Genomic DNA, 12,982 nt, shown 5'->3' with positions numbered 1-12,982 from the left:
TCATGAACATGGGACAGGAACTCAATGAAGAACATGTGGAAAAAACATGACGAATATAAATGATACAATAAGTTTGTTTGATAAATCGTTAACCTTGAAACGACATACAATATGGTGCGTGCGGACGCGTTCAGACCATTTGGTACATGCGAACACCATTCATCGACAGTAAAATGGTTGCCGACGGCAACGAACGCGGTCAGACCATTCATGCAAACGTGGGTGCACCGTAAGGCTGCTCATGGGGCGGATTTTGAACAATCCGTGGTTACGTTTGCCGGCGAAATTAACAGCGGACTGGAAGCAAACTGGCGGACTGCATACGAACTGATTTGGTAACGGTATATAAGGCGTGCAGCTCGGCATCAGTTTCATCCTTTATGCCGTATGGGCATGAGGCGAACGATAGGCAGGAAGATACTCCGACTGGCTGCGGCTTCCATTGGCCGGTCCGGTCATCAAAGGAATAATCCACATTTCATTTGAAGTGGCATACGATTAACGCTAACCGAATCGCCGTGGAAGTGCGGGGACGTTGGATAGCATTCCGAAGTTCAGATTTACTTTCCATTTTCGGTAAAGGATACCAAAATGACGTGAAACTCTCCACCATGGGAAAACAAGGGCGGCGACATTGGTCAACGTATATGGAACGATGAAGTGTCGTCTGGAGTAAATTCCGCCGTTGATCAAACCTGGACTGCCAGCATTACTATATGCCAGCGACACCGAAGTCGGCGGGTATTGGTGGGAGCCGCTGCGCTGTTTATGAAACAGGTGGGATGTTGGGAGGCGGATGGCGGGTCGTGGGCGGTGCTGGGCAGGACGGAACTGGGTCTTCGGCAGGATTGATGGTGTGATGACGATATTGCTGGAACGTCGGCGTGATGATTATCGGTCTGGGTTGGGGCGACTTCATATGGGCGCTGGATTGACGCAGAGCTGGTGGTTTTGAACTCGATTCGAAGGTTGCTGTTCCGCGCTCGTTTTCGGCGTTTAATCGATGAACGATGGATCGTTGAAAGAACACGGTATGGCACTGGCATCCACAGGGTTAAAGTATTGCGTGATGAACCTGGGTTCGGCTGTTCGTGCGGTTGGATAGCGATGAACATTCACCATCGGGAAAGTGAAACGATGGTCGCGATGATAGCCGGATGAACGTTTGACTGGTTGGTTTGCCTGGATGAACGACCTTCTTCGGCATGATGGGAATTCGGTATACCGATGGGAATAAGATCTGAATGACGATGCCGGAACTTGGTTGGATAAACGGCGGACTGGTTTCGGGACGCTGGCGGACGGAAGAAAGCAGCGGACGCGATGATGGTAGATATTGGGTTTTAACCTTTACTCCATTCATTCTGAAGCATGGATGTATCCACTCTACTACCACCCAACGAACAAGGGCAGAAGCGAGGAACCAATGACGATTGGTATCCATACCTACTATGAACGAAATCAAACTAATTGGCTTTCCGGCTTCGATGGAACCGCCAGATTAGAACAGAAAGAACGCATCGACTCCTCGAGAACCTAGTTCCCTACAATCTAGTTACTGGAACAGTCGAATTGAAGGTGAAAGTTAGTAAAACAGACTAGAATGCCCGATATTAAAGGTAACAAGAAGAATGTTAGATAACAGTTTTCATTATTTAATTTGTGTGATACAAGATTAAGGAGGGACTGTGGAATTTTATATAACTGTCTTCAATTTTTAGAGCTAAGTTAGCGAGGATGAGGTTATGATATAGGGTTTTTTGTATTCTATCTGGAAATTCAATTTTAGACAGAATAGTTTTAATCTGCCGTATTGAGCTCCTAGATCGGGGGGTGGCCTGAACCTCTTGACTCTCAAGATGTTCAGGAACTACAAGCATGGCCACTGGCTGCAATGACAGAGGCTGATGGGAATTGTAGTTCCTGAACATCTGGAGAGCCGCAGGTTCCCTACCCCTGGTCTAGATATTAACGGAAAACCATATAGATAACTTTAACAACGGGTTATGTGCGGGAAGTCAAGTTAGTTATATATGTAATGTGCATCTGCCTGTTGTCCACAAAGTTTACAGTGACTGGTTCACTACTGTGTATTCACATCAATTGTATTGTAGATTAAAAAAATTAAACAAAATTACTGTATAAAAAAGGATCTGTTCACCTTCAGTTATTCCTTATTGTCATACTTTTTTAAATTTAAAAAGCTTCTGCCATTCAAATGTCATCATATTTTGAATCATAATGTTGGTGCCTGCCAGTTTTGTACTCTACTTATAAAACTGACTCTTACTATAATGATTGTTTATACAGGTCACAGCCTTGAGCAAAACAATTTCTACTCCTGCTTGTACTCTTTCCATAGAACAGCCAAACATTAAACATGTGACTGTAAACTACTCAAGATACCTGTTTATTGGTATCATGACCATATCAATAGACAAATAAATATAATAATGTGGCCATTTTTATCACATCACTAAGCAAATGAATGTATAGAAAGCCTTGACACAAATCCAGCCTTTTAAAGGGTGACTATTAAAGAACAAAATGGACCACCAATGACCTGGCTAATGGACCAAATACACCTTGGGGCTGTGCCATTCCTGCTACACTAGGAGGGGCTTTGATTGTGTTTTTCTGCAGGGCACGGGGTTGGACCTGATGGCTCTTTTGGTCTCTTCCAACTCTATGGCTCTATTGCAATGTGAGTGAGTATGAATAACTGAAGAGGGAAGGCACAGCTTGGATATTTAAATAAAAGTAAGGAAGTGGTTTGCATACACAGAAGAAGTGCACAAGTTTATTGAACTCGCATCTCATTCCCTCTCTTCCCTTTGGCTCTCCTGGAAGCATCCAGTAACCTGTCCCCGTTACTCCCATCAGTAGCTGTCCAGGGAACAAATATGTTCAGGGCACCCATTATTTAAAAAATTGTGTTCCCTGCGTTCACTCTTCAATTGCCTTTTGAGCTTGTCTCAGTATACTACCCTCTAGGCTTCCCTTCACACAGACTGTGTGTGAAGGAGAGTAAAGAGGAACATGTAAAAACAGGCCGGTCTAAATAGTACCTTGGACACTTTCTTCCTGTTCTTCTTCTAAGGAGGAAGGGTGGGGTTGCTCCAGACCATTGTGTGGCCTGATTTGCCTGAGGGTCTGTCCGTTCAGAGGGGATGGAATGAGCAATGCCCAGCATCAGCCATACAAAGCTAGCAAGAGATTTCCCTCTGGCCTGCCGCACGACAGACAAACCCCTTGGCTGCTCTGTTTAAAACGATCAAACAGATATTTGGGGGGGGGGATGTACCCCCTTGAGCTCCCCCCCCCAACTGAAATACTACTAGATATACGTTTTGCAGCAGTTTCAGAGAAATTAAAAAGAACTCCAAGCTACCGGCACAGCAGTCTCTGCAGTACGTTTCTTGGGAAGAAAAGAGTTATTACCTGGAGCTACCATAATTTCGTGTTTCTTTGATCTGATCCTCAGAAAGGTTAGATCATTCTGGGGATCAATATCTCTCACTGTGCTCTTGGCTTTCATTGTGAGCTGGTGAAGGAGGCCTGCGTACTGGACCGTAGTAGAGTTGTCAAGAGTTGTTCTGATCGGGATTCCTGAAAATGAAGGCTGTTACTGGGGGTTTATCTGGGTGCAGAACCCGACAGTGCAAGGTTAAGTTAAGCAAGAGGACCTTCAGGATTCAATACATTTGGACACGATCCATCTCCTCCCTTAAGCAGAAGGGATCCACATACTGAATCCTCCCCAGCTTCTTTCCAGATGAATGTGCTGGTGCAATGCCGGATATTCACCATTTGCCATACCTAAATAACTGAGGTTCTCACATAAAGTTATCCAGCAGCCTGCCACTCTCCAAGTCTCTGGCATACAGGCTATTGTGAGCATCTGATTGTTTCTTCTAATACCAACCTGGCTGGCCTCAAACCAATTGGTAAAGGGGCAAAAGAGGCTCATCCAGATACAAAAGAACTTTGAACATCTGAGGGTTCCCCTTCCCTACTATGAAAGGGCCCAATCAATCAAAAAATAAGGAAACAGAGGACTATAAAAATTGTATATCCTGGCAGCATGGAGGCCTAGTGCATGTATAACTCATTTTGATGCACATACATGTTCTCTTTTGTATGGGAGTATGGGATGTAGTTATGTACTGTCAAGTTGCTTCTGACTTATGGAGATCTCATGAATTGATAACTTTCACAATTCTCTTTCTTTGATAGCCTGGCTCGAATCTTGCAATTTGAAGGCTGCCTTTATTGAGTCAATTTACTTCACGTTGGGTCTGCCTCTTTTCCTGCTGCCTTAAACTTTTCCTGGCATTATTGTCTTTTCCAGTGAATCCTGCCATTTCACGGTGTGACCAAAGTATGATACCCTTTGAGTATAGGTAACTATAATTAGAAGAAAAGTGCTTCCTCCAGGTCACCATCCACCACTAGACTATTTAGGCTGCAGGCTGAACTCCAACAACACAGAGAGTTGGGATAGTCTTGAAGATCATATTGAGAGGAAACATCAAGCATAGCCTTCCCTTGTTATTGATCCCTAGTATTGGTATTTAGAAGGCTTCCATCTCTAAACACTGGGTTATCATGGCTAGTAGACCTCTCCAGGATGAACCTCTAATTTTTTTAAAGCCATCTCTGCATTCCAGGTCAATAAATTCCACAAACTGATTATTCTCTGAGTGAATAATCAGTCAAAATCTGATCAGTGGAGTTGGGAAAAGTTGCTCTGTTTTCATAGTATGAAGAATTTACAGCATGGAAACAGAGCAACTTTTCCCTACTGATCAGACTCCGACTGTTAAAGCAGAGAAAGATAACACCAATTTCTGGAGCAGGGAAGGGAAAGAAGGGAGTGGTAGTGGAAGAGATCCCTTCCTGGTAGCCTCTGCTTCTTGAAATGTTGGTTGTTTGGACAGCTGCACATGTTGCTGCTAAGAGGATGAAAAGGCTTGGGCACTCAAGTGTCATGTTATAGATCATTACAGTAATCATGTGTTGGGTGAAAGCCCAGCTTCTTTGAAGCAAAATGGACTTTGGCCGCTAGTTTCAGAGAAAGATAAAGGTTGACCCACAGTGGTGAAACAGCAAAGGTTTCCTCAAATGTGAACCTGAAGGCAAGGTCACGGCCTGCCTGTTCTCTGCTCACATTAACGGACCTGTCTTTTGATACTGAAGAGAGGAGTCTGGCCAATGAAGTCTAAAAATAAACTGCTGGCACAGGCGGCTCCTGGAGATTAAAAGAACTGGGCCCTTTAGCTTTGAGCTCAAACTGCAAATTGGAAGTGAGAAACCACTTAAGCTTTCAGGCAGGGCTTCTGCAGGGGTGAAGGACAGCATCAATCTGGGAAAGGTTTCAGTTTAAACAGGTAAGTCTGCCAAATGCAACAGACCATGTCCTTCACTACAATTAACCCAACTGGTGCGCAATTTTAGATCAAGACCTTATCGTTACACAACTGCCTCAGGAATTTCTATTGCCTTTTCAGTCCTTCCAAAGAGACATGCATGGCATTAAACACACTTAGAGAAAGGAAGGCAAAGGAGGAAGAAGCCATTTCAAACTGAAAAGGTTGGTGAAGGGTTGAACATCTGGATTGCTTGACCTGTGGGGAAAGTGTGCAGCCCAGGCTGCTGCTGTGCTGTCTTTATTTCTCCCTGCATTTCCCTACGTCTTACATTATTAGAATCCTGATAGTTCCAGATGTCATTTTCTAATGTTGCAACATGAGAACGTGCCATAACCTGGATAGCCCAGGCTAGTTTGATCTTATTAGATCTCAGATAATAAGCAGGGTCAGCCCTGGTTGGTATTTGGATGGGAGACCACCAAAGAAGTCCAGGGTCGCCATGCAATTGCAAATTATTTTTGAATGTCACTTGCTTTCAGAACCCTGTGGGGTCACCAAAAAAACCCCCAAACCAAACAACAACAAACACCTTGCCGGAATGTCATTTTTTTCAGGTCATGACATTTTTATGTTTGCGTATGGAGATTTAGAGAAACGCTTGTTCCAAGTTTATCATTAGAACTGCAAGAGGAGAGGGTGTCAGGGCCAATCCAGTTTACCAATAGTGGTTTGCCAAGCTCATGAAAAGGGTATGAACATTATGTGGCTGTTGTTCAGAGAGTAATATAAGCCCCCCCCCCCCCCCCGAGTCCCCTTTCGTAAGTTACATGCCAGGGGTACAGTTTAAGAGAGCCAATGCCTAGAGATTGGGATGAACCCAGCTCTTTCCTATTTGATTTTCAGCCTCATTCCGTCACCTGTAACATCAGAAAAAGCATGCACAGTGAAATAAATATCCAGCTTGCTGGGGGTAAAGAGTAGTTGACTAGAAAAAAGCAATGGCAAACCGTCTCATAAACATAGTCTGCCCAATAAGTGTTGTGGTGTGACATATCCCCCAGGAGTCAGTAATGACCCAATGTTCACAACCTTTTTAAACAGAGATGCACCTTTGATTTAAGTTGATGAACTTAGAATGGTGTAAACAGAGGTTTACGATTGCCTTGTCAGATTCTCAAATAGTTAACTTAGTATTTTTGAAAATGATCCCTACGCTACCAATCCACTGAGAAGTTTGAATTAAACCTTCCTCCAGCCTGCCTCCAGAGAAAAGCTCCTTAGTCTGAAAGAATGCTTCAAACCACTATGTGGAAGGGAAGGAGCAATCCCCCTACATCCATGTATGGAAGGCCTCTTGGAGGAAGACGCCTAGGTCAGATCTGCCCCCGTGCTCATCACCCCAAACAGGGTCTCTCTTGTCACTTTCATGACAGATTTTGCTGAAAGAAATCTGCACTAGAAGGTTTCTGCTGTCCCTTCCTGCTTTCATCTGGCCCTTCTCATTTGCCATAGAATGGTCCCATCTCACCCCTTCCTCACGTTAGGAGCAAAAACTATCAGACCACAGCCACACAGTCTGGGAAACCCACAACAGCCAGTTGATTCTGGCCACAAAAGCCTTCGACGGCACAAATCCATGGTGTGTCCCTTGGCTCTGTTGCAACGAAAATGGCCTTTAGTTTGCTCTGGCACTCTAGGCAGAGTCAGTGCCAATTTGTTCTCTGGTTGAGGGTCCTTTGCACTCAGTCCTCAGGGGTGAGAACTGGTTGGCATACATCTAGCTAACATGCCACGAGCACTCATCTTTATCTTAACACAATACAAGGGTTTTTTTTTTTAAAAAATTGCTATTTCAATTTCCAGCTTAACCTATCCAGACATCCAAATTAATTATCTAGGCTTAGCAGACCTTGAAAGAACAGCTACATTTCCCCTTTGGTTTTGTCTTATTTTTGAGTGACAGCAAATATGAAACAAAAATCCCAAATCCTTTTGAAACAAGAACAGAGTATGAGTTTGGAACATGCATCAAAGGGGATCTGTACCTTCTGCGTTGACGACAATTGTTCCAATCACTCCTTTATGAGCTTGAATCCTCTTTAACGTTTCTTCTACCTCTGCCTGAGAAAGAAATGAAACCAGACAAAGTGCAGAATATGAACAATGATTCTGTGGGCACTCAGAAGCAGCAGCTCCTGCACTTCTAACAGCAACAGTGTTGGGACCTCTATCTTCTTCTGAACACCTGAAGCTGCATTGTACGGAATCAGACCATTGGTCCATCAAGGTCAGCATTGTCCACTCGGACTGGCAGTGGGTCTCCAGGGTCACAAGCTGAGGTCTATCGTATCAGCTGCCTCCCTTACTGGGGATGCCAGGGATTGAACCGGGGACCTTCTGCATGCCAAGCAGATGCTGTACCACTGAGCCACACCCTTCCTTTCATATATTTGGGCATCTAGGCCTTGACCTTTACCTCCAGAATGTCCAGCGTTGCTTTTGGTAGCCACCAAGAAACAGCACTGGAAAAACTGTGGCGAACGCACCAGCTCTTCCAAAGAGCATCCTGGTACAGAGCTGCAAGCACACTGCAGCCCTTGTGGAAAGGAGAGACTTAGCATGAATAGGGAAAAGTCTGGTGGCAGAACATGCCAACAGAGCAAAATGACTATCCCATGTGTGTGTTACTGTTAAAAACAACATGAAACACACTCCTGATGCAATGGAATCTTACAACACACACAGGGCTGCTCTGATTGCCCGCTGAGTCCCTCCATAACACTTCCAACAGTGCTCTGTGACAGTTTTTTCTACTGCTGATCTTTTTCTCTGGTGGTGGTCACCCCACATCGACAGTTCTGTGCTCATTGTGGGGTTGGGGGTGGGGAGGCTAATGGCACATGTAAGTATCCAACAGGACTAGCTCCTTAAAATTTTCTCAAGGAAGAGCCAGCAATGAACTTCTGTCTAATCTGCAATGCACACAGACAGGAAGAAGTGTAAGTAGAAGGCAGTTATTAAGATATGGGAAATAGCAGCTCTACCAAAAATGGACCTTTCAAAAAACACTTTAGGCTTTTTGTCTTTGAGTTATTGTGCCACATGGCTCCTTGTTCACAATTTTTGTGATGATGATTCTTAATTGGCACATAGACAGGGTGTTATAAATATAACATATAAGTATGAAACAGAGAAGAACAATTCTTCTCTATTGGCACATATTAATGGGGCAGAGAATTTGCTGATTTTTTCTATGTGCAATATCCAGAGCGTGGTTTAGGTATGTGTGTGGAGACAGAAATGACTTTCCAGCAAATTCTGTTCAATACACATTTCTAAATCCTGCGTTTTATCTTTACCCCCTTTTGCTAGCCCGCTGCACCTCATTCTCTGAACTGCATTCCACAAAAGCCTTGTGCACTCTTCAGTGTTACCTGGCTTCACCTGTATCTCATATCATCCCTCCTTTATAATTTTAAATACCCGGTTAAAACCTCTCCCTTCTTCACCTCAACGTCCTATCCTTTCCTTTCTGTGTCTACATTTGTAACATTTAAACCCAAGGACAGTCTTTCTTGTAGAACTTTAAAATTCTTTTTAAAGCATTTCCAAGCAACTCACAGTCATAACATCAATAGTGCCATGAAACTTTTAAAATAATAAAGATTCCGAGCACACTTCTCCATTTATCTTTGTTTCTTTCACCTCCTGATTCTCAAAGCTTCAGTTGCTTAGATGAAGCTGAGGAGCTGAGAAACGTCAGGCACAAATGTAGGTCAGTGTTCTGAACTTCTGATTGAGAATCATAAAAAAAAAAATCTAAGTACCATCATGTAATTCATACCTTTCCTGCCCACTGAATTAAACATACACACACCACAGAATCAGGCTACCTATCTTATTATTTTTGATGGAAGTCTCACTCTAAGTATTATGTGCTTCAATATACGTTGAAGTTAACGGGATTATACACTGTCTCAGATAAAGATGTTACTATAGTCACTTTATGTGCAGTAGTTGAGAGAATTGTATGCTTCCGCATTAGAATATAGCCCTGAATGAAAATGAGAATTATCATTAATCTTAAATGCCTCCTTTGTCAAAACCATTTTTGGTGCATTATTGAACATGGTATTTTAATACAAGAACATGTATAGTTCATTGAATGACAGTCATCAAACTTTCAAAGATAGAGAGAGCAGGGCTAGGTAGGAACTATGACCTAGGCAAAGAATTATACAACAAAGAAGGTCCAGCATGTTGAGTGCTATGGTGGAGGAATATACAATCTACTAACATATTTTTGTGAGACAGAGTATAGAAGAATGTAACTCTGTTTAGGATAGTGCTATAACAAATGTACAGAGACAAAGGGCTGGATCCAACCAGGTTTTCCACTCAATCTCAATCAACTACCCTGCCCACATTTCACATGTAGCTGTTGTCCATGTGAGTCCCACTGCTGTGCCCCCCCCCCCCCCCACTTTTTGATGGTCAAAAACATCACCTTCTTCCTCATTTACTGGTAGGAAAGCTACTAGGATGCAACTCAAATATTTTCATGGAGTAGCACCGTCCTACACTGTTATTTATTCCTAAGGATCAGCCAACTGTTTCACAGCACACTTTTATGCTTATCACTTCAAAAGTAAACCCAGTTGAATTGAAAGGGCTTTACTCCCAAACCAAGTCAGTGTGCAATTCCAGCAGAAGTCATACCGCATCTGAAAACCACTGCAGTATAGCGGCTGGAAGAGAATCTGGGGGAGTCCCAGGTTCCAAGGGGAGGGGTGGTCTATTAAGTCTAATAAATTAAAATTAAATTTAAACCACATTAAATTTAAACACATTAAATTAAAAAAATTAAAGTTAAACCACATTTTTGGCAACTCTCTCTTTGCTTACAGTTCTTCACAAGGTTGTTGTTTATTATTTGTTTCTATCACACGTTTCTCCATGATCAGGGACTCAAAGTGGCTTTGCACATAATTCCCCCTCCTCCACTTAATCCTGACAACAATCACTTTGTGGAAGTACATTGAGAGATTGTGACCAGCCCAAGGTAGGATTGCCAGCTCTGGGATGGGAAATTCCTGGCACCATAATGCCACAGAGTACAACATCCCAAGTGGAGACTGGAGATAGCTGTAATCCCAAGATATCTCCAGTCACCACCTGGAGGTTGTCAAGTCTGCCTTGATGGTTTTCCATAATTGAGTGAGGGATTCAAACCAGGTCACCACAGTTTCTAGCCCTACAGTCTACACCACTAATCCTCTAGAAGATAAAACGGAAGAAAGATGCAACATACAGTCATTCAGTTTGGGTCCCCATTGGGTACGAAAGTGGGGTACAAATAACTAAACAAACAAAACACACACACACGCTAAATTATTGAATAGCTACCATAGATCCCACCCACTTATTAACAAGATCAAATAATACCCTAATTATTCCGCATCACGTTTGCAAACCTGCCCAATGTCACACGCGATCTCCCCACTACCAACCAGCTGTTCTCGGACCCGAACCGTTTAAAAAGCCCCCACCCCACAAAAACTCCCTTTCTTCTGCCACAGAGACACTTCTATCCCGGCCTCTTTTCGTCCCAAAAAGCGAGGACGCCCCATTGCTCTCTTACCATCTCCCTCCCGAGATCTGGCAGGCCGTTACTAGGGACGCGGCAACAGCAGCCGTTGCTAAGGAACTCCTCCCGGAACTACTGAGCGAGGGAGCCGGAAGTAGGCGGGGCTTTGCAGTAATATGTTTTTTCGCAGGATTTTCACCCTTTTGTGGGCTTGTGTTGCGCTTGGTTGGTGCCTGCAGAAAGCGCTGCTCAGATGAGCGCAGCTGTCGGGAGGGCACATAGGGACCTGGCCATAAAAGGCACCAGAGCCATGGAGGACTTTTGTATCTGATAGGCAATACCTTAAATTGAGTGCAGTAACATGCAGGATTTGAAATCTAAAAGAAAACAACAGACTGAAAGAGAATATTAGCAATGATAAAGTGTGCAATTGATAAATTGTTCCATTTTGAATAGATGCATGAGCCTAGAATGGATTAGAATTCAATAATGAGATAGTGGGAAGTCATATGGTTATTTTTCTTTTTTGTATTTCATGTTCCTGTTTTGTATTGATAAGGTGGTGTGAAAATGGTTTTGTTGTTGTTCTTGTGTATTCTGAGGCTCATTCTGCACAGCATATTTATGACAGGTTGCAATCGTTATATAAATGAACTTGTTTTACCTTTTTATAAATACGAAAGGTATGACATTTTCCAGTGACTTTCGTCAGCTGTCATGTTACTAATGTGCTTCTTTAATATAGGACAGATTAGCAGGTTAATCTAATATAGTTTACATGAGGCAAATATATTCCTGAACCTATGTGTGCAGGGAGGGGCTCAGACTAGGATTCCTTAATAAGAAGGGGTATCAGTGAGCTTCCCTGTCTACTAGTGGAAGTTTACTGGGGGGGAGGGGGAGGAGTGCCTCTAAAGCATCCTTCTTTTCCACACTTCCAAACATCCTGATACTTTTGTTCAATCTTATCAGAGCTAAGTAGGGTCAGTCTTTGCTAGTACTTGGATGAGAGACCCTCAAGGAAGTCCAGGGTTTTTACACAGAGGAAAGCAATGGCAAACCACCACTGCTCATCTCCTGCCTTGAAAAACACAGGGTTTGGAGTCTCCATGAGTTGGTTGTGACTTGACTGCACATTATTATTAAGCACTGTCATTTGCATTTACATTACCAATCCTGCTCAGCTATTCTTTCCCCACTATTTTGTTGTTTTCCTCCAGATTTCGCTTAACCTGAATTTGGTTTTTTTTTGTTATTGACAAACTATAATTTTACAAAGTGCTCAACATCCAAGTGGCTAAAAGAAAGAGAAGACTTTTCCAGCCTCATAGTATGTGCTAAGAAAAGGTGGGGGTAGGTGTAAGGAGCAGCAGTGGCGTAGTGGTTAAGAGCAGGTGTACTCTATTCTGGATAACTGGGTTTGATTCTCCGCTCTGCCGCTTGAGCTGTGGCGGCTTATCTGGGGAATTCAGATTAGCCTGTACACTCCAACACACACCAGCTGGGTGACCTTGGGCTAGTCACAGTTCTTCTGAGCTCTCTCATCCCCACCTACCTCACAGAGTGTTTGTTGTGAGGGGGGAAGGGAAAGGAGTTTGTCAGCCCTTTGAGTCTCCTTACTGGAGAGAAAGGGGGGATATAAATCCAACTTCTTCTCTTATTTGTCAGTTCACTATAGCTGTTTGTGTGAGACCAGGTTGACCCTGCCTTCAGTCCCTACTTAGGTGTGAAACTCACTGAGGTCTCTGGGACAGTCTCAATCTACCTTGCAAGGTTACAGGAAGGACGAAATGACCGAGGTAGTCTTATATATGCTGCCCTGAAGCTCTGACCCTCTCAGAGTCACAAGCAACGGACCACCCAAAGGGATGGCCATCCTTTTTGTTCAAAGGACCTTTTAAAATCCACAAATGAATTTGGCTAAAATCTGCTACCTTAAATTAAGTCGCTTTTGAGCTGAAGTTGGCTTTGAATGCTCATCATCAGCATTTGTTGGAAGGCTGTAGTGGTAAAATTTGCTGGC

The 12,982-nt window shown here is 43.4% G+C and overlaps 1 protein-coding gene across 1 annotated transcript; it reads right to left on the bottom strand.

Annotated features, from left to right (window-relative positions):
* Positions 1-766: 766 nt before the first annotated feature.
* Positions 767-11,114, bottom strand: DYNLRB2 (dynein light chain roadblock-type 2). Its single transcript, XM_048516043.1, has 4 exons — positions 11,014-11,114; positions 7,418-7,493; positions 3,392-3,609; positions 767-1,039 (listed from the first exon to the last, which is right to left on the bottom strand). The coding sequence occupies exons 1-4, from the start codon at positions 11,014-11,016 to the stop codon at positions 767-769; spliced, it is 570 nt and encodes a 189-aa protein (XP_048372000.1). The 5' UTR covers positions 11,017-11,114.
* Positions 11,115-12,982: the final 1,868 nt, after the last annotated feature.

The sequence above is a fragment of the Sphaerodactylus townsendi genome, linkage group LG14, assembly GCF_021028975.2.
Source record: "Sphaerodactylus townsendi isolate TG3544 linkage group LG14, MPM_Stown_v2.3, whole genome shotgun sequence".
Taxonomy (NCBI): Eukaryota; Metazoa; Chordata; class Lepidosauria; order Squamata; family Sphaerodactylidae; genus Sphaerodactylus; species Sphaerodactylus townsendi.
Note: the sequence above shows the minus strand (reverse complement) of the source record. Positions and strands in the feature narration are given on the sequence as shown.

Coding starts and splice junctions, on each gene's coding strand:
- DYNLRB2 (XM_048516043.1), bottom strand. Junction 3,610..7,417: donor AATTGTCGTCAACGCAGAAG/GTACAGATCCCC, acceptor CTTCATTTTCAG/GAATCCCGATCAGAACAACT. Junction 1,040..3,391: donor CTGCAGAGACTGCTGTGCCG/GTAGCTTGGAGT, acceptor TGTGGATGCCAG/TGCCATACCGTGTTCTTTCA.